This window comes from Cyclopterus lumpus, chromosome 20, assembly GCF_009769545.1.
Source record: "Cyclopterus lumpus isolate fCycLum1 chromosome 20, fCycLum1.pri, whole genome shotgun sequence".
Taxonomy (NCBI): domain Eukaryota; kingdom Metazoa; phylum Chordata; class Actinopteri; order Perciformes; family Cyclopteridae; genus Cyclopterus; species Cyclopterus lumpus.
In genome coordinates, this window is record NC_046985.1 from 11602987 (window position 1) to 11630145 (window position 27159).

Here is a 27159-nt window from a genome sequence, read left to right on the forward strand (position 1 = left end):
AAAGGAAGCTACTTTTGGGAGATACAATGTTCTTTGGCAGTCATTAAAAGGATTTGTAAAGAAATTTAAATGTCCGTTAACAAAAGAGCTCCAGCTAAACAGACACATCCACTGTGAGCAGAAGTTTTGAAAGAGACTCTGACTTTGAGTAGGTGACTGACTGTTTTATATCAAACACAGTGTACTCTGTTTAAGTGGAATCTGTTGTATCTGGCTACAGGCGATGGATGTCTTTGGGAACAAGTGTCTTCTATTTGTAACCTCTGTATGTTTAAACTGAACATTACATTTGTCACGGCAGTCAAGTCCTCCCTGGAACTCTCTAGGTGCAAAGCCTCAGATAAAATAGTTTCCGTGCTCTTTTTTAAGTACTTCCAATTAAGGAACATAAATTCGTAGCAAAGAAAAAAAAAATCTCTCGAGGTCTACCAAATCTTAACACATTAGAGAAGATGACCCTCGGGCATCATGAGGCGGTGACCAAACAAGGCTTGCTTGGTGTTTAGATCTCACTGAAGACATTACAGTCAAAGATATTTGTGGATATTTGTTTTGAATCTCAAGTCCAAATTAAAAACACTCTGTTCAAGTTGCTTCAGCACAAAAGGATAATGAGACTATATTACACCAGTTTTATTTCAGCGCATCAACCCTAATACATCTGATTTATGTATCAAATGTGTTTAACATAAGGGCAGCTTGTTTAATTGCATTTGGGAATGCCAAACCATACAGGAGTATTTGAAGTAGATAATAATAACTTCATTCATTACCACAAAAGAGGAGCTTCCATCCAGTCATGGAAAGCCATGATTAAAAATATAGTTGGCGTGAACTACCATTTGTTTTTAAATAATTATTTTTGACTTTTGAGTGGTTTTGTTATTGTGTTTATCAGTTGCCCTCCACCGCCAGTCAGAAGAGTTGAGAGATTCAGCAGATTATTGGCAATGAGCACATTGCTTTTACCTGCATGTGCCGTCCATTCAGTGCATTTTAATGTCAACTTCAACTTTGCCTTAACAGGTGAGGACTACAGTTGTTCACCTGTAATCTATTTAACTTCCTGGGTCACCCATCTGTTCCTAGTCTCATGTTACGATCGGATATCTTGGCCAGTCGGATGCCTGGGGATTTCTTAATGCAAAGTTGTTTACGAGAACCTACACCTCCTCACATCCTGTATTCTAACGGGCCAATCAAGCATTTATCTACGTGCGCCGTTGCCTCGTGGAGATAATGTGCTGACTGGTTGAAGTCTGGGACGCAAGGAGGGAGCCGGTGATTTAGGAGGAACAAAACCGGCGACCACGAGTCTCATTCTGGTTATTTTTATTGTTTAGCCTTTGAACAGCAGCAACAGTGAGTGAACTGTCAATGTCTCAATCAAAACAGGAGGAAGACATAACGCAGCGTGGGCGGAAACATTAAAGGTGAACCACCTTAACCCCCACACGAGGAGAGCTTTTGTCATGGGAGACATCAGACCAGAGAGAATGAATCTCCACCTCCCTTCACATCCAATCTCAGTTTTGACATAATCGCCACAGCTGTAAAGCAGCATATGGGGGGGGGGGTTACGTTCAGCACATGGGTTGCTTCAACAAAGGCAAAGGCGGTGAGGCTCTGATTTTGCTCGTCTCCATCACAGGACTCGGAAAAGGTCTCACAGCGAGAGACTTCTCTGTTCTAACCTGAGATGGACGGCAGGCCGCTGCAACACGTGTCTTTCGGTTTAATTGAAGCCATTAACGTTTCAGGATTCTGCTGTAGTCTAATATTTGGCTCCAGCCCTAATAGCCCAGAGTTTACTGTACTATCTTAGTGTAAGTCCAACAGCCAATGGACATTTGTTCTGTGCTTTAAAATGAGTTGGTCAATTATATTTTCTATTGATGCATCGTGTTTGCTTTTCTCCATTGCAATTTCAGGACGTGTAACAGGTGCGCTGCACATAGCGCTGCTTGTTATGTCAGAGTCTCAGCAGCACCCTAAGATGTGTCTGTGCACCAGGCACTTTGGTTTTGCTGTTTCCCATTACTTTATTTCTCCCCTAATTTATCAAATTAGCATTGCACATGGCAAGCCGGGGCCCTGTGTGCTGATAGATTCCTCCATTTCTGTCTTGATAAGTAATAGGAAAAAGAATGGTGAATCTGCTAACAAACAAGAAGCACTCAACCGATCCTGCAAATGTATCAAATTAAGCATCCATTCCTTTTCATCCACAGCCTGTCCCCCAAAAAAAAGGTCGACAACTTTTAACACAATAACACTATCTTCATTAAACGTCTGGTCTTTGGCAGGAAGCATTTTATAATACATAATTTATTTTATTATAAAGCACAATCTTGATTTTGCGTTTTTAACTGTCACGCACGTTAATTGGCAAAAACTTGATTGTCTCCGAGTGTCTAGGTGTCAAGTGTAGTATGTTTTTTGGAAAGCACTATCTCTGTGCAAAGAGATTTTCACAAAACCGTATATAACAGAAAACAACAGTGACATTTACTCAGGTTTTCCTTCCACATCCACCATCTCTTAGTCAATAAGCGTGTAGATGATTTGGAGTCTAATATTAAAAAACAGTATTCATGCTATTGCACCCACGAAGGTGGAGAAATGCCACTCTGGGAAGAAGAGGAAAGAGTGAGTGCAGGTCTCACGCCTTCTTTAATGAGAACATTTCAAAAAATCACACAAGCATAACAGGGACATGCTATGTGTTGTTCCTCTGTCCACTCCATCAATTCAAATACCACACACAATACCAACACAATTTTATCAAATCAACCATAACAACCTCCTGCCTTGATATTTTGCCAATAAAATAATTTAAAAAAAGTTAAAACTGCAGTCATCAAGCCACTATTGAAAAGACGCACGTCACGAATGAATATCAAAATGACCAAAGTCAATCATGTTCAGAATGGTATTGAATGTTTTGCACTTTTTCAGCTGTTCTAGAGACTTCATGCTAATGTTTGTCCTTCGGACTTTCAGATATTTTAGGGATAACGGGTATATGATATCTTAATTTAGATTGTGACCTAAACTTGGAGCTCATCCTTTTTTCTGAGTGGAGCCACTGCTGATGCATTACAATAATAGCTGATATCGAATATGGGGACTTAATAAATAATACAATTAATAAATAATAAATACAAAATTAATCTGAACTCTCACACACAGCACTCCATTGGTTTTGAAATATACGGTGGAGCACAGTCAAAGTGTAAATGACCAACACATGCCACAGGCTTAATGTTTTGTCTGAAAACACTCATTTTCCATTATGCCTGTCATTGGCTGCCATCTGTTACGTTCCTTAAGAAGTGAATGTGGGTCAAGAGCTATTGTCACAGAAGAAAGTGTGCTTTTCAAGAACTCTTAAATCACCACTAAACTTTATTCCACCAAGTAAAAAGCAATGGATGATTATGGTTATGAAGGTCAGTGAGACCATAGGGGTCAGAACCACTATCCTACGTATGTGTCCAGGTGTGTGGGTGGGTGTTTTATGTGCTGGCGTGCCGGAAAAACCTCCTTAGTCATTTCTTTGTGACTCAGCCCTCTCCCGACCAACAGCTTAATATTAAAAAGCCGTCATCCTGCAGCAACACAGTCAGAGTTATGGCCTCCAGCACGGTGTTTGTGATTGTGTGCGTTAGAACCTGCTTCGTCATGATGTTTTTGGCTAACCGTGGACCATAAAGACCAACAAATTTGAAAAGCTGTCATCAACCGTGTGTGTGTGTGTGTGCGTGTGTGTGTGTGTGAGAGAGAGAGAGAGAGAGAGAGAGAGAGAGTGGGACTGGGTATGAATGTATCTATTCTTTTATATGCTTGTGTTGTGTATTGGCAGGCCCGCATAAGTGCGTGTGCACTTTTTTCATCGTGCTCTTGGTTATTATTTCATTGCTTGTTAGTTTCTTTGTGTGTGTGTGTGTGTGTGTGTGTGTGTTTTATCCATGTGACAAACGGCAAAGAGACTTCTGTGGACCATGAACAATGGCTGATGACAGACAGGCTGATGAAGCATTCCTCTCGCAGGTTTTCATTCAGTTTAATATGCAAATAAGCTGCTCGTACTCCACAACACTAGTTACAACCCTGTTCCTCATAACTTCAGTATCATCAGGCTCATACATCCACGCTGTAACCAAACACCAGACACCTCACACACACACACACACGCACGCACGCACAAAAGCACAAACTGAAACATACACACATGCACATTACAGTTGGGCAATAAATCAATATAATATTGATATTGTGACATTCAAGTTGATTGAGTTTAGGATGTTGTTATTGCAATATAAATATATATCCTTCAAAATGTTACATGTTTTTTTTCCAGGTCTTTTGAAGTTTTAATCATTAAGACTCTGGTCCTGATTGATTTGTTTTCATAACGCAGATACAGAGTTCTGTTCCAAATGATATGTCTGTTGAATACACTGGGGGCCGCAAACATGGCTAGAGGGGCAACTAGGTGACATTTTGGCATATGGTGAATATGCCCAGAGCACGATTTGCAAGAATGACAATGGTTGTCTCAAGGAAATGACAAACGCATAAAGGCTCAAGTGCGTCATTGTATCTATAGGCTGAGAGGATTCATCCCATTGTGTTGTTTTAAAACAAAAGACAGTCAATAATACTGTGCTCTTGATCAAACGTTGACTTCTGAATTACATAATGTCAACTGTGTTGTTAAAGCAGCACAGCAGCTGGAGGCTACCGTTTGTGTCAACACAGGATGCGTTCAGGCACAGTATTGAGTGTAGGTCCTCTGTGATTTGGCAGCACTCAGATTATTCATAATCACTGTAGAAACACATGTAACAACATAGTTGAATAGTGAGCACATACTCGGGGTTGTGTTTACGTGTCTCATAGATGAAATATCCCTTTTTTTACCCCGATCACTTTAAGGACTTCTCGTCCATGGTGGCTTGAAAGTTGAGATTGAAAGGTTGGAGATGAATACCGTTTGAAATGCTACAATATTTGAGTTATATACTATATCGTGATTTAAAATGGCATAAACTATGATGTAAGTTTGTATCATCCCTGACACACACACATACTTGACACATGCATGCAGAAACACACGCACGTGCATGTGTGTTTTGAGTGATTTCCATCCGTGCATTAATGTATCCACATGCATCGTCTGTCCTTCTCCGCAGTCCTTCCCAACGCTACACCTAATGCAAAGGTCAAGCTGCTCTCACACACACACACGCTGATCCAAGCACAGTGCTTAAAATGTCATCAGGATGGTAAAAGAGCTTCCCGTGACCCCCCTGATGAGATTTCTCAACTCATTCTACCGAGATATTCCCAAGCACCCGCACCTGTAAACACGCACACCAACTAGTGCAACATCAGACACATAGACACGTGCACAAGTCCAACACAAACAGGTGCCGGGTTTGATAGAATACAAACACGTGAACACAGATGGATTTCGGCAGCGGAGTCTCACAGAGAGCCGAAGCAATTGAGAAATCTTAATTAAAAGTAAACTTTGGGCAAGATTAGAAAGCTTGCCCTCGCCGATGATGAGGACATGCTGTTTATGAAACGTAAGCCTTCGCAAACACATTGACATGCAAATGAGATAGATTTTTAATAAGGACTTTGCGGCGTGCTCCATATTTCTTTTTGTTGTACTCTGCACACGGAGACCCCCTGAGAGGGTACACTCATACCGTATTTTGACCATTTAGGCATGAAGAATGAGTTACATGTAGCCTCTACTCATTGTTTGAACAGATTCGGTCACATGCAATTAAGTTTGGTCACCTTTTTTATCCTGTATTTGTGAAACGGCAAGCAAAACAAGATTTGTTATATGAATTTAGAAAGCTTCAATCTAAGAATAAGTTCCCAGGACCTTTTTAAAGTTTTGAGTGGCGGCCCGAGCCATTAGCCGTGTGTGTGTGGAGCTTGAGATGTCAGCATTCAGTGGGCATTCTAAATATCGGAAAGGATTGTTTTCAAAGGTAAAGCATCGTACTTTATCTTGTAGTCAAACAGATAATATGTCTGACAAAACTTGGAGCAGTGAGGTCTTACCCAGAGGCAGACATCTCCACTGTAAGATCTCTCCTTTTGCGTCTGTTTCTCGAGAAGCAGACACCCTGACCTTCTCCAATTCTTTTCATATCTCCTTTCTCTTCTTTTCTCTCCCTGACGACGAGGTTTTTCCGTCCACACCCTCGCCTAGTGTTTTTCTAATCATTCTTCTTCTTTTTTTCGGGGATCCTGGCTAAAGATATGAATCTGTTCTTCCTTTTTATCTCTCTGTCTTGCTCTTTCTTTTATATCACTTCCTAGACATGTCCACTCTTGCTCTCTTCCTCTGCTACACCGTTCTGCATAATGACGACGCCACTCTCTGCCCTTTTACCCCTCCTTACTCTCATCCCCCCCCCCCCCCCCCCCCCCCCTCCTCTCCTTTGCTTCCACTCACCAAGGTCCTAGCGAGGGGAAATGAAAAGTGTATGTATTCTGTAGCGGTGCTGAGTGGCAGCGGGAGGGAAAACTGCTGCTTTATGGTTTTATTTATGGATCTGTAGATTTCTGGTGCTGTGCACATCACACACGGGGGCAGAGGGGGGAACGAAGAGCTGCATGATGGGAACTGCTGCTAGTACCCCCAGTGGAGCTGCAGACTGGCAGGGAGGCAGAGGAGGAGTGCATTCCCATATTTTTGACTAAACACGCATTAGCTGCAGCCTAATGTATAGACAAGTATGCGCACGTATTCCTGACAGGATATTCATTTGCACAAACACATCAACTCATCTACTCAATCCCGCCATCAAGAAAAAACATAGCTCCACATTAACCCCTGACCATTAAAAATGTAGAAATTTGCTCTGCTGTCTGTTTGCACTGTTGCCTCTCTGGCTGACTGATGCCACATTCCCAGCAGAGACTGGTTTTCTTATCTGAAGGTCAACTGAAGCCAGAACGGCGTCTGTCACCTCACTCTTAGACAAACCCGTCATAAACATTTAATGGAAGTGGCTATCATTGCACAGCAGATGGTGCTAACACTGCTAGTGCAAGCCTCGGCTCATGTCGGGGCCAATAAATAGCCTCGCATATAGGGAGACTGGGAGCAAATGAAGGACACCGTATTGAAATTACAGGCTGATATAATATGAACAGTGCAGGATTTCTTGAAGAGAATAGTCATGTTTTTTCAGATCAGTGATATTCAAAATCTCCTTTTATTATTGTAGTTTAATATCACAACTGAAATGACATTTCATTTTATATAATACATAATACTATAATAATATGATTGATATTTGTTTTATTTGCATGTATACTGTTCATGCAAATAAAAAAACTATTATATCACGATACAACAGTATGACCATTGTTTTCCACTTTAAAGGAATGTAATCAACAAAACAAACCAAACTCTCAGACTCTCATTAAGATTAGCGTCTGAATGGTTCAACCAGGAAACCCAGTACAACTATTTTGTTGTGTTCCGTTAACGGTCGATATAACCTGGCTGAATATCGTGCATGAACACAAGTCTCATCCTCATCCATCTGCAAACTACAGACAACTGTTTGCTTGGTAATTCATGTCTTTTTCTTATAAAAACATTATACTCTCTGAGATTGTTGAGGTGAAACAGGCCTTAGACCAAACTTTGCCTCAACTTTATCTCATTACTCGTGTTCTACTTGGAACAAATATAGATTGTGTACATCATATTCATATTTATTGCAATGATGTATGGTGTCTTTCCGAAGGTGGCAAGAGAAGGGCAGGATTTGTGCAAAAGAAAACACAGAAATACATTCACTTCATTTTAGTAATTGGAGAGCTCAGCATCGGACAAACATGATTTATAGACAATGATTTTCTCTCTCAAACTGTGAAGCGTGATGAAATTGGATAGCACACCGGTCTAAAGGAGTGGGGGATCTGACTGGATGCGTTCAATTTACGTCTCGATGACATGGCACGTTAAAAGGAGACACGCGTTTGATGCTCAACACATTCGGATGTAACAGGGAGAGGAAATGGTCTCCTCGTTGTAAGTTGGAGTAGCGGGGATCACAGTGACTCACTCAGGGTTATTTTAAAGTTGTGTTCCTCCACATTTACTCCATTACGAGTGATTAGTAAAATTGGCATTAGAAAATATATGACTGTCAGCTTTTATTTGTCCCCCGTATGGATCCGCGTCTTCGTGGCATAAAGCGGTTACAGCTTGACGCGGCACCTTTTTTAACATGACTTTTGAGAACCTGTTTGCAATTCAACATCGAGAGGCAAAGAATAGAGCAGCGAGAGTCTTCCCTCCTTTTGCAGCAATGCCCCCTAACACCCGTCATCGCCCTCTCTACCTGTCCACTGCAGTCTGAGTGTCTGTGAGTCTCTCCTCTCCCGCCCTCTCTCCTGGGTAATTTGTTGTGTAAATACGGTCTACTTACAGCTGACGGGCCCTTTCGGCTGTGGCGCTGGAAATGCAATTACAGGCAGCAAACATCTCTATTGTTATCACTGGAGGGTGCAACGCTCATTTCGGTCCCCTTTGCAACGCGGGCCGTTATTGATCGGTATCAGCTTTGAAGAGGGGATTACTAATGAAGCCATCTGAAAGCTTTTTGTGCGGTAAAGAGTTTGCACATGCATGTGTGTTTGTGTGTGTGTGTGTGTGTGCGCATGTTTTTAAAAGGTTCTGTGTATGAGAGACAGCCGGAGGGGATAATGTGTGTTTGCAAATGTAGGTGCCACAGTGCCATCCTGTTGGCCATGAATCCAAATGCTCCCTTATTGTAGTGCTCTGCTGCCTCTGATGGTAGTCTGGGTTTTTACGCCTAAAATCATCCTTATTTTTTATGTTTTATATTTTCCCCTTTATTATTGTAATATAATTGCAGTTTGCTGTGGTGAAAATCTTCTGATAATGTCATAACCATCGAGAGTTATTATAAGCCTATTCTAAACCTTACACAACGACCTTGAAGCCTCTAATAGCATATTTGACATGTAATGGTCATGGCTAAATAAGAACAAATCTAAGTTAGAGTTTGGTAAAGTCTTTACATACTTATTATTATTTTGTATATGATAGTGGCCCGGAAGCATGAACCCACCTGCTGTTATCATATTTAATTTAAGTATTGCTAACTTCTAATTGGTGCACAGACGTATGTGACATCACCTTTTTCCAACTGAGCCCAGCACACTTCGAACCAGTTAGAAGATCACAGAAAAAACAAACACAAATGGAGAAATCGGTTTATAGGAAAATAACCAAAGCGGTTCCAACTTTAGCAGAAATCACATGTTTGTGTAGAACCATCGTGCTCCTAATAAGACGCTTATTGAGAAATGGGTTTTAGGTGCCTTTTGAAATTCTATTTGTCAGGAGAAGCAACACAGAGATCCCCGTTTATGAGGACTCAGGACTTTTAGAGCTATAAAAGTATACTCGCGCCCTCACACATAACAAAGAATACTACAATATCTGCAGCTATTTGGCAACCGTTGTGGCTGAGCTGATGTAATGCTGGTGGAAACCAACTCCCCTGCAGAGTGAAGACTTCAGACTGGCGAAATGATTCGCTCCCACACTGTGGCTCTGAGTTCACTCAATTATTAAGCACCCTAACTTATTTGACTCTTCATTCTGAGTCAGGCTGGTCTAATACCATGCTTGTGTGGCAGTCTTTGAAGCATAATCAAATGTTTTGTGTGTGTCCTTGTTTGATGTGCGTGCAGGCGCCTGTGGACAAATGATTTGCTTCACACTCTGCAGTCTTTGTTCTTTTGTGTTCATTTTCGCCTTCGCATGAAGTGATTGCACCCAAACTATTTTTGCATATTCATGAAAATGTTTATTTGTCCTTCTTTTTGTTCCTTCTAAAAGATGTTGAAACAATGCAATCATCGGGTATTGGTTTGGGTTAAGTGTGCAATAATACTGTACGGTATGATGTTCGAGGCGTAGCATTTGGGGAATGAGGTTTTATGCTTAAATAGTTTTGTTATTCTACACAAGAGAATGGGATTTAAATGATATATGTAAAAGCTCTATAGTAATACCCAGAATTAAAATAGTGTCCACAAAAATGTTGCAACTAATGTTGTTAGACATGCAGATTAATGATTTACACTTTTACTAGAGTCAAAGTTTATGAAACCTAGCTCTACTACTGGAAACCACGACTCCTATGTAAGTATGTAGCTACTCACACCAAGGTGTCACATTGGGTACAAAAGTAAGGTCAACACTTTTAGCAGTCAAAGTTGAGAGTGCCGAGCAGTAGAGTGCTTTAGAGACCAAAAATAAATAAACAAACAGTGTGTCTTGGTTTATGGCCGTGCTGAGACAGGTGATAGCTTTTGACTTGAAGCTAAAAGCCACAGCAGAACCTGTTTTTGTCTTTTCTGTGAAGGATTACAAACGAAACGCCAACACAATAGAAGCAGAGTTTTCTGACCTGTGGGGTAGGAATATTTCCCTGTTTAATTCTGCTGCAGATTGTAAGAACATAGTGACAGATTATACTGAATGAATAATAGAGTGCTCCAGGTATGAATCTGAGGGGAGTTTGCCCTTTTCACGTTAGCCACGCTCCACTCTCAGGGTGTTTGTCAGCTCGGCTTATTCAGAGCCAATGTGGCTTGAATAAATTTAACTTTTAGTAGGAAAGTCACACGCAAATGTCTTTCTGCCATACGGGCCTGTTGAAGCCCTGGCTTAGTGGTTTTGTTACGGCCCGTAAGGAGTCATTAATAATTTCTGGCAAAATAAATGTCACGTACTACATGAGTTAAAGCTTTTCGTTTGTTAAGTTGTTAAGAGTTTTCTTTACCAGTTTATGAAATACAAAGCACAGTCGGGGTGAAAGATAAGTACTTATTTATTCAGGTAAATGCTTTGATCCCCTCTGTACGTGCTGCTGAGCTTCCTGGTTAGACCACTTGATGTCAGTGTTGGCTTTCAGTTCACCTTTTTAGTACATTCACAATGTTGTTTACAGCTTTATATTAAGTAAAATACCACTTGGCACCAATGGAGCACAAACAAAATATAATTACAAAATTAAAACATATCTAATCAACTACTTGTACGGTTTAACCTTTAAAGCATTAGGTCTTGACAGTGAGACTATATAGGAGCATATATTCTGTTAAAGGACTCATCTGTGGTTGAAAAATGAATCCAAATACTGCATCTTCTTTATTTAAATGTTCCCCTCAAGAGTTCGCGATCTGCTGGCACCGGATGCCAAACCAAAAGCCTGATTTGACTCAGTGGTCACCTTTCCTGTTGGAGGCAGCTGCTGGATTCTGAGGGGATTTGTTAGCACTTCAGTAACAATAAAGTTTGCTCAGAATAATAGCCTTTGTGAACGTGTACAGTTTTGGCTGTTAACCTTTTGGCCGCCTCGCTCGGCCCAAATGTCTTTGTCTCAGACAAAGCAAGTGGACCACATCATCTCTGACAAGGCCTTATCATATAACTGCATTATTAAGTCAAATAACAGGAAATGCAGACGGCAGTGTGCATGATAATACAACTAGTTACACGGAAAAACTATGATCTACTTTCCCTCCTTGAATAATTTAACTATATTAAGTGCAGAATCACTGTCAAATCTCATTACTTCTGCATTTAATCACTTGCCTGTCGTCTCTGTCCAGATAACCAGATCTTGCAGTTTGGGAAGCTGGTAAGCACCTCCAACGCCTATGAACCCGTTGCCCCTGGAAACCCCAGAAAGCCTGTAACCGTGACAACAGACCAGCCCCTGCTCTGGAGCATGGGCATCTGTGAGGATGGGCAATGACACAGAAGCCCCCTTCTTCTCGGGCCACATTTGACGACTACTTTGCTACAGCTGAGCTATGGCAACCGTTTAGATGTTTTGTACAGCACGAGGTAAAAGGAGGAAGAAGCTAAAGCACCATTACATATGGCCAGCTAATGGTTTCCATGATTGTCTTGTAATAGAATGACTAAGACTTGGGCAGCTCGGTTGGAATACAAGAAAATTCAAAACTGACTGTTTTTACACCACAGTGGCCATCTTTGACTGATATTTACTGTATTATTTTAACAGGTTTGGATACGCTTCCTCACTGTGCAGGGTTGAATTATGTGAACCATATACCACCAGAAATCCAAGAATTATTCCATGCTAACATCTGGTGCTCTTTATCGAAACACATGTTGATATCAGGGAACCTTTGAGATGGAAAGCATACAGCAGATAGACATTACAATCCCTAAAGTACATCTTCCTTTAAATGAGAGCAGGTATCTGCTTTGTATCACAGCCTACTACATACACAATGTGCCTTTTAACGTCAGGGCTTCTGCTAAGTACGAGAGGAAATATTGTTCTCCAGCTTCAAATTATTTGTGCCTTTTGTACAATATTTCTTAAAGCCAGAAAAGTTTTTTAAACCATTGTATACATGCTATAGTGATAGAAAAGCTATTTGGATAGAGAAGACAAATCTAGTCTGTGTGTTTCCATCTGTTTTATTTACACATCGAAATATAAATGTTGTGCCCAAAATGTAAAAATGCCATCCCTTACATCCCCATAACACTTTGCACCACTGTCTCCTGGCCCCGGGTATTGATGTTTGGTTTTCTTCTCGACCAGGACTTAACCACCACTAGAAAACAGAAAAACAAGAAAGGCAGAGTTAATGATTGGAGAAAACAAAACAGGACATGAACATTACTGTAATATTCCGGTTGCGTGACCAAGCAAACCGATTGACCGAACTTTCTTCCAAAGACAGACAATGTAACTCCTACACTCTAGTAAACTGTATATTCTGACTGTTAAGATAAGATAATGGCCTAAATGAATAGTATTTGGATGTACTTTCCTACTGTGCCCAAAAATAAAATCATGAATGCTGCAGTGTGACTGCTGTTGAGACCAAGATCGGCTTTAGTTTAGTCTGTATACTATCCACGCTAGTAGTATAACAATACACGATTCAAGGCCCGATGAGTAATGCCATTTTGGGATCACGTGTTCATCATTATACAAAATGTAGGTATTTAAACGGGGGATCTCAATTATGTGAGCCTGTTCCCGCTCTGATACATAACTGGTATTTAAATTAATTTTTCAGGTTAGTATCCAACTACAAATACTTCAGAATTTTTATAATAGGGAATAAAATCCTAATAAATCATGCAATAATGCAACATGTTGCATGCCCAATTTGAAACAGCTTTGCAGTGAGTATATTGAGACAAAGCATTTAAGGTGTGACAATAAAAAAACGTCCCCTCTCAGGAGAGATCACCGATCTCTTTGAGACACTGATAAAATGTTTAAAGAGCGTGTCCCAGGACGGAGTCGAGACATACACAACCTCGACCCAAACCACCACCTCTCTATTAACCGCTCAACCGTATAGAATAATAACCAAGTGTACGATACAATCGCCAAGTGTTACGGTTTTACTGCTACTTACACAATGATGTTGTTGATGGGGATGTGAATGAGCTTGACGAAGAAACCAATGAAACCCATGATGGCAAACCCAATTGCTGTGGCCATGGCAATCTTCTGGAATTCTGAAAGAGGGCAAAATCAATGCCAAAATACAACAAATCAAATGAGCTCATTAAGAAAAGAAAAATAATCGCTCCTTGGATCCTTCCATCTTGTATCAGAGCAGTTTAGTCTCTTAGTGGAAATGTGGACACGGCTGCCAACACAACACTATAAACGTACCTTTTCTGTCGGGTTTAGTGCATCTCTTCACGAGCCTTATGGAGTCTTTGACGAACTGCCGGCTGGGCTCAACGAACTGCATCACCTGATCCATGGTGTTCAAGCTGCACACAGAATAAAGACAAGCATCCATGTGAACGCTTGAACTGGGTTGAGTGCTGACGTTGACTTTAGCAGCCTGAGCCTGTCGTGATTCCCATGACGCTAACATTGTTAATACACACTATGTTTTCTCTCCCCCCCATCACATTTCCACAAGTACGTTTTAAGACAAGTGCCCTTCTCACTGAAATCCGTGTTTTGAAGTTAGCTGTGGTCGTTAACTCGTCCTTGCTAGCTAACGTTATCGTGAGAAAAGGCTATCGGGTCGACGTGACGTTCGGTTATCTGGGAAATCTAATCAATAAAACAAGTGATAGTGACATATCAAAACAGTAAGTGGATTAGCTTTATGTAAAACACAATCATATTGAATCGCCTTTAACCTACCTGTTTCTGAGGACGTATGGGACGACAAGACAGTCAGAAGAATGAGGGACACGTAGCGTTTGGGCTGCTCCGAAGTCGAGAAGGGCTGACGTATACTTTACCCGCGCATGCGCATTGGTCTTCATTCTCCATTTTAATTGAGCTCGAGTTATTCTCTACACTGCCACCTACTGGCTAGGAGGGTTTAAAGCAACGGCACTCGCTTTCTTCAATTTATGGCAATGATATCCGGATTTATTCCAACAATAAAGCACTTTTGAGACCGGAATTATTTTAAGACTTAAAAGATCACAGAGATAAAATACTTTTCTTTTCCCACATATTGTTATATGTCTTTTGAATGTTAACACGCAGCACTATTTACTGGGATTTATCTGTGTGAACTTTTTTATTGAATTATTGTGATAAATGTAATTTGATGACCCTGTTTAATTGTCTTCTTCAACCCTAGGCTACATATTCAACTTCATATTCTATGTGTGTGTCACAGCAGGGCAGCTATGGGATCTGTCTTACTAACAAACTATGGACAGTAATTCCATATAGTCAGGTATGTAGGAGTATTTACTGAAATAAAAGTAAGAAATGTTTTTAAAATGAAAGTAAGAGTATTTCTGGATACATGATAGCTGACTGGTGGGATATTGTTGTTGGTGAGTGTGATTATATATCTAAACCAATTCAGGCCAAACACATTGCTATGAGGGAGCATTGGTCCTTGACTCCTTGTTACTATACTCCTTTTGCTCCTGCCACATTCCTTTAGTCCTAAATACTCCAACATGTGATTTGGATTAAGATACTCTTTCTAAATAGAATTATGGCATGTTCTCTTGATCTTTGTATCTTAATATACCAAGTCTACAGTGTAACAAATCCCTCTCTTACAGTAATACTCACATGCAGTAGAGCTGCAGTCCACTGCATTATATGCACATGTCCATTATTGGGGCCTCAATCTATTGGCAAAATATGCAGTACATTTGTCAGTTTAATGAATCGACCATGGCGTGAGTCACATTGAAATTCCTTCATCTGTTTGGGTGGCATGGCTCAGACTTTAAGACCCTTAATTCTCTCATTGTTAATACACTAGACTTACCTAATCTCTGTTAACTCTCAAAGGTAAAATGTATCCCAGTGTCACATTACTGCACATGGAAAGGTCAACCTAACTCAGTACACTCAGAACTCACATACCCAGTAATGTACTTTAACTTTACATAAAAGTCACAAACCAGCAGAACTTTGCAATATGTTTGCCAGTCTAGTTTAATTTTTACATACAGTACATATTGTCACATTAACATAATTAAAAGTTGTTTCCTTCTTCGGTTAAATGTATAATACTTTAAATGCTACAAAACCCACTTCATATCTGTCATCTGTCAAGGGCTTTAACTATCAACCAATATACAGGATGTGTGCTCCGATGTACAGTATTTCTTTCAAATGTTACTTTGACAGAAGGAATTTTGGATTGCAGATTAGAGCTAAATTGTTTTCATCAGAGCCTAAAACTGTTGTTCCACCACACTGGAATTCAAAGTTTGCGGCATGTAAGAGAGTACATTTCCTCCAAAGCAAGACCAGGGCTGGCTAACACCTTTTAACATCTTACAAGCTAACAAGATAAAGCAGCAACTTCAAGATACAAACGGTCTAAACGTAGAATGGCCACACGGGTCACTGAAGTACAGTAAAAAGACAGTTTGTAATGCAACCACAAAAAATTGACATTTTTATGTTTATACAAAATAAAAGGGCTCTGACTTTTGGACTGTTCTGTACTTTAAGTTATAAAAATAACCTGTTTCACATCAGTAACAGTAACATTAATGCCTATATAAAAGTGCGTAAAAATGCTCTTTAACAGGTGATACATAGCATATGATGTCCTTTCACTGCGCAGTTAATTGAACACTGTTCACTGCCAGGTGATGCCAAGCATGTTACAGCTGATCTCCCACAGTTTTTGATCCACGTCTTCATCAGAAGCCGCCCTTGAGCACCTTGCAGGAGCACAGTCACTGTCCAGGGCAGAGAATCACCATTACACACTGTGCTGTGTTTGTTTCTCATACAAGAATACAACATGTTAACTGACCTCAGCTACAAACGGAAGATCCTTTTATTACTCAGCAGGTAGTAATATTGTGCAACATTAAGTCTGAACTCTGAAAGCTCTTGTATAACCAATTGTAGGTTTGTTGAAGTACTTTGTGTACCTGAAGTACCCTCCACTCTGGCTGTCCAGGCCTGGCTCCACAGCACAGTAGATGGTGGTCTGTGCTCCCTCCAGTGTCGTCTTTGTGAAAATCCTGAAGATCTTCACTGCCACCTGGATACATTGGTGCTGGTGTCTCCACAGGTCGGACTGCACCACCCCCGGGTGCAGAGAGAACACGCTCACCCCTGTGCCTGCAAATCAAACACAGACACCTACACCGTCACCTATAAGCATAATGCCATGTTTACACATGCAAGCAAGTATGTCAACGTTATTGTCATATGCACACTCTCATATGATTTTGCATACAATTTACACATATTTCTTTGCAAAATATGCTTCTTTCTACTTTTTGAAATGTGTTCTTTCTTTTGAATGTTTTATTTTTTAGTTAAAATCCTAATTAACTTAATGTTGACAGCTATACTCCAGATCTTAGTAATCAACCATTAGGCTGTTGGGTAATTTATTGTAGTTCTCTGCCATTAAGCAAAAGGAAGATCAATGGATTGAAACAATATAATGGCTCATTCCCAATTAAATTTAAATCACATGTCATTACTGCACTTCCTTAGAATGAGAAAACAATTACTATGCAAGTGATGGTAAGTTTGGACTTGCTAACGTCAGTCTGTTCTTATGTAAAACTAAATACAATGCTACTTTCTGACGGCTCTCCACCCACTATAATATAAATTGTCCCATTAGAAGTTATCCATCAAGCTTCGAAGCCAAAATATCATGAGTCTTTTAAAGCCTTACCATAGACATGTGCATGCTCACGTGTTAGCATTATTGTATATAAGTATATATCATGGCTACAATGGAAATTTGTGAATCAAATTTAAAACCAATTCTGTAATTAACTTATTATTTCGGTCCTCCAGCCCTTGTGATGTGTGCTTAAATGCTTGCACCACCTCACCTCGTAACCGTTTGGCAAGTGAGCGCGCAAAGAGGACGTTGGCCAGTTTGCTCTGCCCGTAGGCCCTCATGGTATCGTAGCTCCTCTCACTGTTGATGTCATCGAGTCGAATTCCAGTCCAAGTGTGGGCCACCGATGCCACAACGACAATACGGGCAGGAGCTGAGCGCTTGATGAGGTCCATTAGCAGGCAAGTCAACAGGAAATGCCCTGCAAATAGTCATGAGACACACACTATTGTCTTCTTCTATACACAACCAAACTGCACTACACTGTGATGGATGTGTCTTGTTCCACTGCCAGACAAAAATCACAAAGATTTGGAAACTCATCAAACACATCACATCTTTTAAATGGCAGCAATATTCTTTATTACTAACACTGACAGGATTTTTATTTTCACAGTGCTAACGCTATCATGACACGAAGAGCGTGTCTCGATCTTCCTCTGGAGGGGTCTTTGTCCCTCCTTGTAAGACTCTCTTTCCTGCAGCCACTTGCCATGAGTTTACTCACCGTCTGTTCAAGTTTACGAGCGGACATCGTGGTTTTATTGCTGGAAATTTACAATGTGATGTTCTTGTGATTCCATGTGATGTTGGAGTCACGAGCGGTTGTTTTTCATAGTCCTCATACAGCAGCTCGTACTATGTTGTTGATAATAAGCTCATTAGCTACACTGACGTAAACAATGTGTTGAGTGATGCTCGTCATGTACAATAAGTGTAAACACTTCATTTCTTTTTAGTTCCCACTAACGTTTAGTTCATCGTAAGTTGTATGAATGGAAACCACCACGGGTTGTAAGTCAGAAGTTCAGATAATCTCAGGAAGTTGTATGTGGTCAACAACTCACTGTATCATGAGTGCAGATCTGTGGATGGAAACAGGGGACACATCCTTCCAATATTTAGAAACATGGGAATTTGTCTTGAATATGAAAGTAGCAGAGGACGTCTATTTCTGGAGAACCGCTAGAATTAAAAGTGTAGTATGGTATTAAAATGTCATGGTAAAGTATGCCATAAAACTACCCTAGTATGTCATAAAAAGTCATTGTATAGTATGCCATCAAGAATCATAGTTTAGTGTGCCATAATAAAGTATTTGTACCATAGTCATTATGGCTCTTGACTATATAACAAAAGCAGAAAAAATGTTGGGGACTACTGAATTAATGCTTCATGGACTTGAATCGGTGCAATATTGCACATTAAAGAGTTTACTTCCCCAAACAAAGACACAAAGGAGAATGGGAGAGTAAACCATGCCTATGTGTGTTGACTCATCAATGAAAATAGTTGATCTACATGATAATAAATATCTGAAAGACTCTTAAAAAAGCGTGTCCTCACAAATGTTGAAATAAAAAAAATGTATGCTCTTGTACTGTATAGGTACTAAAACACTGGGAAAAGTTTGCAAAAAACTGATTTATGTTCAGAGTTACACATACACAATGCACTGCCCTAAGGACGTTGCTTTCCTTACTATTGTCTATTATTATCTACTATTGTTTTTTTAGCTGTTGACTTCACCAGAGTGTATTGATATTTAAAGTACAATTACACATGTAAAGGATCTCTGTGAATGCAAAGGTACGTATTTACATATGTGCACATGTGTGTGTGCGTGTCTGCAGATGTGTTGGCATATGCGTGTGGGTGGGCATGTTCGAGCACAGACTGTTCTTCTCTCTGTCAGCCTGTGACAAAAATACCACCGAGGCAGAGATAATTTGGAAGGAAGCCATGATTCAATGCAGGGAAAACACTGACAGCTTGAGGAAAACAGCAACTCTGATTAATTTTCCTGGCTGACATGTTGGCCAGCTTGGTTGTGTTCAATGACTTTGTTAATACAACGTAATATGGGTTAAAATAGTTGGAACCTTCTTCAGCAGGAAAATCCCTCCTATCACTATGTAATCATGTTATTAAATTACTCAAATATTTGATTGCCAACAGTTTATGTTCCATGAATTACCAAGAGTGAGCAGACGCTCGCTTATTTATCTCGCTGATAGACATCACAGCCAACTATACCGCTTCCCTGAATGTGACGCCTTCCAGTATGACTTACCCAAATGATTGACACCCAACTGCATTTCAAACCCGTCAACAGTCTTGGAGTAGGGACACATCATGACGCCTGCATTGTTTATCAGGATGTTCACTTGTTTCTCCTCTGAAAAGATCAGACCACAAACACAAAAGGAAAAGGGAGAGTTAGTCATCATTTCCCATGAGTACCATATGTAATGCTATATATAATAAGTGGCATATGCAAGTGATGTTTGGTAAGTGGACTGCTTTTAGCACTTTTACAGTTTGCCTCTCACTAACCCACGTGCAGATGCATAAATGGTGTAAGCGCTGCTGTGCAAAGCACAATCAGAAGTTATTCAAGTCTCTCTCTTGCACACAGACATGTGGACAGGAAGAGGCACCCACCAAACCATTTGTAAAGATATCAGTGGTCACTTTCCTACCTTTGTTGATGAGTTCAGCAAACAATCTAATGGACTTGGTGTCAGAGAGGTCCAGTTTCCTGATGACCACATTCTCATTTTCTGTGTCTTCCAAAATGTCCGTTCGTGCCTCCTCTGCCCTCTCCAGGTCTCTGCACGCCATGATGATGCGTGCGCCTGAAAAACAAGGACCAAAAGGTCACTTATTCAATTTATGAGGATAATGTTCTCCCCATTCCACACAACTGAAATCAGTCATTTTCTGTCTTAATATAATGCCTAAATATAAATCTGGCTTAAATGCTGAAAATCAAACTTAAAAATACAAAAGCATTGGTCATTTGCATGCACACAAAGCTAACTACGTCAATCGAGGGGGAAGTACGGGAATCTGAACTTTTGAGATTGAGATTATCCATTTTCTAACCTTTCATTCAGCATCTCATTTAGCCAGGTGCTCCACTCACATGAACACAAGACCCTCTCAACTGTGTCATTCTCATTCGCCTCTGACGCAAATGACGTGGCATTCCCCTTAATGAGCAGAGAAAGGGGGCTTTGAGGATACGAGGACACACACACACGCACACACACACAAACTAACTAACAAATAGAAAGACAACTCCCCCACCACACAATCACACACAAAATAGCTGCTGTGCCCACCAATTATGGAAGAGGAGAGCCATTAATCAGTTGGAGCGTAGCGTCTGTATCCCATCACAGTGTCTTTGTTCCGCCTTGCTGTTCCCATGTCCGAAAGCCCAATTGTTCCCTCATTTCCCTGGTAGCCAAGTTCACTCAAATAAATTAAATAGTAAACAAATGTGAGAATAGAAGGTTATGTCAAGTTAAAGATCACCCAGCAGATTTATTGAGGCTTAATAATGTCCATTATAAGGACAAAAAGCAAATAATGACTTAAGTCAAACCTGATCATATTCTGTATATTCACATTCAACAATAAGTACATTTACTTTGTCTACATGGTAAATGAGTAATAAATAAATGATCACAACATGTTGGGATTTGGCGTGGTTGTCCTGATACAGTACCCCAGGGATGCACATTCTGTTATAAATCCTCGCAAATCTAATCATGTTGTCATCATGTCATTGTATAATCCAATTAACTGAAAAATGATCCAATAATTTGACAGGGAATTCTCCAAAAGCAAGGACCACAGTATTATTATTTTTCTCTGGCACTCATGATTCTTTTTGTCCAATCTTTCATTTGTCATTTTTGTTTTTTCTCCCATTCTGTTTTTATCTAAATTTCATCATTGCATTGAACTGCAAACAATTGTAAGAAACTAAATCACGTATGCAGAACCACTTTTTAATTACTTATTCTGCGTGAGTGTGTGTGCGCGCGCGCGTGTGTGTGTGTGTGTGTGTATGTGTGTATGAGAGACTGTGTCTCTGCACTGCTGGGTGCACCCTCCAATCTCTCTTTGTTGCCTGTCTGGAGCAGACCCTCACAATGCTCCCTCTGTCCCTTAATGCATCGTCAGTCTTCCATCACTGCTATCTCAATCATTTGGATTGGTGATGTTCAATTTGAATATCTCTTTTCCATCTGCTCCTCATTTTGGTCTTGGCATATGCAAAAATAGGTTATTCTGAGGTCACAACATCACTTGATACAGCCTTGCAGTGCCACCAAAACATAAACTGCATAAGCACCATGGATATTCACCAAAGTAGGATTAAACCCGATTCTATGGTGGAGGTCAAAGATCACGCTTTAAACAACCCAAAGCATTAGAGGTGCTTAATTCCAAGGGGGAAGAGTGGAATGTGTAAATCACAGTTTGGTAGTCAGTGAAAATGGAAGATATCATCCGAAGAAGCAGGTATGCATTAATGTGTGAGCCAGAAATAGAGCGGGGCAGATGGGGAGACAGACAAGCCGGAGCAGTAGGCTACCTCTTCTCGCCAGGTCCCTGGTCGTTTCCTTTCCAATCCCAGTGTTGGCTCCGGTGATGATGACAGTTTTCCCATCTAGCCTCTCCTCAGATGACCAGCGGTTACAGCACACACTCCTGAATAACACACAGCAATCACAGTTACCTTCAGAATGCATACGATTTCCAACCCCCACTGCTGCTATGGCTGTCTACTTTGTCACACAGTCATTCAGAAACTTGATCCTTTGTGGAATTTTCCATAAAGTTAAGCCGAAGAGAAGTGAAGTGAATATATTAACATGGAAAATCATTCATGCTAAACATGATCCATAATTGAGGATTAAAAGCACATACATTTTGTCTAAATCCTGTATAGGCGGTATCTACACCCCCTGATTATGATTTTGATATGAAAACACCTGGCTATATACACTCCCATAAGAATAAAAGAAAGATATTCAGTTTTAACTCACTAACAGTTTCACAGGAGCTAAACACAACCAGACTGGTTTTCTTCAACTGTTTTTGTCATTTACAAATGACTAATGAATACTAATAATTTACAGGCAAACACAAACGGTCTGCATCGACGCATATTACACATTTAACAGATGCTTAATCAGAACAACCTGCTGGTGTCATCTAAAGACCTCATATTAACAAAGCCACGGCACGCGTTTCTTTTTCCTACCTGCAGTTCATTCTGCAACTGATTCCCACCTCAGGACCAGTGAGCCACTCCGGCAAGAAATGAATTTACCTCCCGAAGCCAGTCCTCCCATCGTGTCATCTTTCCCCACCCCGCCGCGTTTCTCCGTGACAATAACACGGCTGGACCAATCAGGAGCGAGCTGACGCGTAATTGACGAGCGCGTTATGGAAACAGCCGCCGCTGACAGAGGGACTCGGGTTACGGGGTGCTGTCACGACAGAGCTGGAGGAAATCTACTCTGTCAAAAGATTATTGTCTTCTTCTTCTTTTTCTTTTTCTTTTTCTTCTTCTTCTTCTTCTTCTTCTTCTTCTTCTTCTTCTTCTTCTTCTTCTTCTTCTTCTTCTTCTTCTTCTTCTTCTTCTTCTTCTTCTTCTTCTTCTTCTTCTTCTTCCCAACACTGCTGTACATGACACCACTCAGCTTCGAGAAAGTGCAAAAGCCCCAAAACAACCCACACATAATCGTGTTAGATATTTAATAAGTCACGCAGAAGAGGAGTTCCCGAGGCAACAGTGACGCTTGAGAATAAGCTTCAGCTGCATGCCGACTTCCGAGCTTGATGATTCAAACAAACACACACCAGAGCAATTGGCAGTACCAGTGATCATTTTTTATTTTTCTCCAACCTATTCGCATTCTCATCCTTCATTACTTGAGTGTTACCAATCAAACTGTGTCCACGGGGAGATTAAATCTAGCCTCAGCATGATATTTAGGGGTAACACTGGGTGCTCGCGTATCGAGCCTTATAGCCTGAAGGAGAGCGTGTTTAGATGGAGGTTTATCTCCAGCGGATGCCGAGTTGCTGGCAGCTCACAGCCCACAGCTTTAAGGCCGTGCCATCGTCCTGACCCGCCCTTGAGGTCTCTGCACTGGCACAGTCCCTGGAAGAAAAGGAAAGACATGAGTCAGGGCCTCTTTCTGCGCATACCGCTTTTTATACCTTTTTAAACACGCTGTTTCTCTGTATCTATTCTCCTACTGAAGACCATTTTTCACAGCAACCATTTTGCCGATGCCATTGCAGGGTAAACACTGGTGTAATTTGTAACATTAATGACGGCCCTGTTTCATTTAGGTTGGCCAGTATAGTGTTGGTATAGTGCCTGCTGGATCACTCGGATGGCTTTGACACTAAATCGAATGGGACCAGAATGAATTGGATCAATTACACCTGTGTTTACAGCATTTGAAAAGGGCTGCTGGGAAAAGGGCCCGTTGTAATTGTTACCGAATTAAGGATGGAAATCCTATGTGAAAAGTACATTCTGTACATTGAGTGTATGGCCTATTGGTGGCTGTGATGGCTTTTAGATAGCTGTCATGTCGCTGATTAACATACTTTTAATAATAATTTTTTCGGTGGTGTGCGCAGTAGTTCTGCAAAGGTTCCTGCTGACCCACAAATCCAGGGAGGAAATACTGTTAACGTTGTGACTGAATATGTTAATGACAACTACAATATCGAACATTATGCACCGCCGAAGAAACAACGGCCTCCGGTTGTTTAAATGTGTGTTGTGACGCTGCTTTCACCTCTCAGGAGGCTTGAGAAGCGGCTTGTTTAGGCTGATTTGAATCAATCAATCTCAAGTATTGCTTGATAGTGCAACATCATTTCAGACTGACTTGTAATATCCTCCGGTGACCAGCTGGTGCTCAGGAGTGATGGCACAGTAGATGGTGGTGTAGGCTCCCTCTGCTGGGGTCTTGAGCATGAAAGCAATTGTCTTGGATATGCTCACGAGAGGGTTCCCCAGGTGCCTCATGATCTCAGTGTTCACCATGCCGGGGTCCACAGAGTAAGCCGTCACGCCGTGAGCTGTTAATCAAGGGGATGCATTTAGGTTCAGAATTTCCTTCAAATGGGTGGATGTGGATGCCCCCTTCCCAGAACCCACTTTACTTTCCTATCCCACTGTTGTGTTTTGGTCAACCTACAATGAAGATAATCTTAAAAAAACAACCTAATAGTCGTCAGACACAAATCACGTGGTGCAAGGACGTGATGATACATACGTGAGGTTGAAATCAGAATCCTGGTACTGTATGTTAACTCTTAAGCTTTACATATGAATAAAATACATCCGGCATTATAATCACGATAATACGTTTCCAAAAGTCATTCATTCCCTAAGACCATTGTAAACACGTTTCTCCAGCTCTGTTTCTTGCCCAGAGCGGCTGTGGTTGAGGCATGGGACTCTCACACTGGCTAGGGATGGAGATCCATTTTTTCCGCACAATTAAAGAGACACAGCTTCACAGACAGATACTTAAAGAAAAACATACATGGTGCATTATGTTGCCCTCTCTCTCTCTCTCTGTCACACACACACACACACACCACAACCCCCTACCCTCAATCCTTTTGGCCAGCTCTCTGGTAAACAGGATGTTGGCCAGCTTGCTCTGAGCGTAGGCCCTGACAGGGTGGTATTCTTTCTCGCCGCTCAGGTCATCAAACTGGATCTTTCCCATAGTGTGAGCTATCGAGGACAAGTTGATGACCCGAGAAGGCGCAGAGTGCTTCAGCAAGTCCAGTAACAGAAAGGTCAAGAAGAAATGACCTGAAGAGGGAACAATCAGGTGAAAGTAGAGGGACAAAAGAGGAGTTTGCGGCGAGGGCAAGATAAGAAAATTGGGGAGGAAGAAACAAATGCACAAAGGATTTAGAGATTGTCTCACTGGTCATCCATTGAGTGGAAACAGAGCAACAAATGAACTTGTTGATAATACTTTATTGCTAAAAATGAAAAGTAGTCACAGCCACTGGCAGGGGCCCACAAAAAGGTTTGTAGATTTCAACAAACCTCCCCACCAACACAGACACAATTTCCCTAAAACTGGTGTATTTCCTCTACGTTTTAATCTCATACCCAAGTGATTGACTCCAAACTGCATCTCATATCCATCCACTGTGGTGGTGTAAGGGCACATAGCCACACCTGCATTGTTGATCAGATAGTGAAGAGCCTTCTCATCTGGAAAAACAAAATACATATTACCATCATTACAGTCTTTATGAACAACTGTGTTCCACTGTGTGTGTGTGTGTGTGTGTGTGTGTGTGCGTGCCACCCACCGTTGTAGATATTCTCAGCAAACTGGCAGATAGATTTGGTGTCAGCCAGATCCAGTTGCCTGGCGACTACTTTGGCTCCTTTTACCTCCCTCATGATGTCACGAGCAGCTTGCTCCCCCTTTGCCATGTCTCTGCATGCCAAAATCACCCGAACACCTACGGAGATTGGCACCTCTTAATGGTGACTGTGTGCTGGCGCGTACATTTATGTCAAAATTTGAACAAAGTAGGGTGACATTGAGATTACTTTTAAACATGTCTCAGCATTCAAAGATCTATATATATATATATATATATATATATATATATATGGCAGGCGTGAGTTGTAATTCCAGTTCTCTGCTCTGGTCCTCACATGTTTTAAACTGTATTTTATTGTTTGTGAGCATTATTTATTTCATGTAATTTGGCAGTTTAATGCTTGAGTTAGATTTGCTATACTTGCATGCTTGTTAAACTGTAAACAATTTCCACACAGGCACTCTCAGCCACACAGCAAGAGAGAATAATAGAAAAAGCCTGCAGTCATCATGGTACTTATTTTTCTGTCTTTAAATGTGTGGTTCTGCTTGCTTGCCTCTGCCTGCCAGGTCTTTCGCTGTCTCTTTGCCTATTCCAACATTGGCCCCTGTTATTATAGCTGTCTTCCCTTCCAGTCGCACATCTGAGGACCACTCGGGAATAACTAGAGACCTGAGGAGTTGGGCATGAAAGTATTAATGATAAATTAAAGAAGATCTTGACACCAAACATTACGATTATATCCAATTTTTACAATCGAGATAATAAAATGTTTTAACTTTGTAAGACACACACACGGAGGGAGAGTATACATTATTGTTTATGTGACACGTTTAAATTTACAGTGACTAAATTACAAGGTGGGTGAGCTTACCAACGAAGGCAAAATGAATGCCATAAAAAAACAAATTAAATTAAAATTCACAGGCTTTGAGCGGACTTGGCAACTTCATTTGACAGTCCAGTGTGTGTCTGTATTGACCTGATGCAACATGTCCACCCATTTCAATTGGGTTAAATTGATACAATTAGCAAATATATATTTTTTGTGAATCCTGTTTATCTTCTGATATGAAAGGTTTCTTACCTGATTGCTTGCATTTCTGTAGTTGGTGAAACAAAATTGTGTTTTCCCTCCTTGAATTGAAACGTCTCCTTTCCAACTATGTTCTCCCAAGACTCCAGAGATGCGACTGATAGTACGACAGATAAGTGACACGGAGGGTAAATGGCAGCCTTGTTTGCCATTTTATATAATTAGGAGTGCATTGGGTAATCGTAAGTACTTGAAAGTCTTATGACTTCTTAAAAGTCTTTGATTGTGACAAATCAATTCGACAGAACCTTTAACAGGGCTCCTGGTGAGCAATCACATGGGATGTGCTGCTATATTTCAAGAAGCCTGAGTCACAGAGAACTATTGTGTATTTAGTTACAGCGTATTATTTTGCCATTTCTAAACTAAGACATCTATCTATTTTAATACATAAGCAGTATATCTGCTGGTCCAAGTGTTGCTATGAAACACTTCATATTTCTGGTGGT

The 27159-nt window shown here is 40.8% G+C and overlaps 4 protein-coding genes across 5 annotated transcripts in view; 1 reads left to right on the top strand and 3 right to left on the bottom strand.

Moving 5' to 3' along the window:
• Nucleotides 1-12941, top strand: part of tpk1 (thiamin pyrophosphokinase 1) — a 62172-nt gene extending 49231 nt beyond the window's left edge. For both annotated transcript variants that reach the window (XM_034560066.1, XM_034560067.1), the window contains exon 9: nt 11704-12941. In XM_034560066.1, the coding sequence (XP_034415957.1) occupies nt 11704-11849 (146 nt within the window). In that variant the 3' untranslated portion in view covers nt 11850-12941. The remainder of the gene's footprint in view (nt 1-11703) is intronic.
• sec61g (SEC61 translocon subunit gamma) lies at nt 12532-14394 on the bottom strand. Its single transcript, XM_034560068.1, has 4 exons — nt 14259-14394; nt 13770-13873; nt 13507-13609; nt 12532-12687 (listed from the first exon to the last, which is right to left on the bottom strand). The coding sequence occupies exons 1-4, from the start codon at nt 14381-14383 to the stop codon at nt 12678-12680; spliced, it is 342 nt and encodes a 113-aa protein (XP_034415959.1). The 5' UTR covers nt 14384-14394; the 3' UTR covers nt 12532-12677.
• Nucleotides 14395-15508: 1114 nt separating this feature from the next.
• On the bottom strand, nt 15509-22541 carry zgc:112332 (uncharacterized protein LOC553712 homolog). The gene is made up of 7 exons (XM_034559959.1): nt 22487-22541; nt 21815-21930; nt 19905-20060; nt 19496-19600; nt 17414-17623; nt 16487-16679; nt 15509-16288 (listed from the first exon to the last, which is right to left on the bottom strand). Exons 1-7 carry the CDS (start codon nt 22495-22497, stop codon nt 16186-16188), a joined length of 894 nt encoding a protein of 297 aa, XP_034415850.1. The 5' UTR covers nt 22498-22541; the 3' UTR covers nt 15509-16185.
• Nucleotides 22542-23289: 748 nt separating this feature from the next.
• On the bottom strand, nt 23290-26303 carry si:dkey-73n8.3 (uncharacterized protein LOC100150965 homolog; the record flags this gene model as incomplete). Its single annotated transcript, XM_034560736.1, has 6 exons — nt 23290-23392; nt 24138-24330; nt 24869-25078; nt 25388-25492; nt 25594-25749; nt 26171-26303. Coding segments are annotated over 6 exons (900 nt in total), but the record flags the coding sequence as incomplete, so codon positions are not given.
• Between the last annotated feature and the right edge of the window lie 856 nt (nt 26304-27159).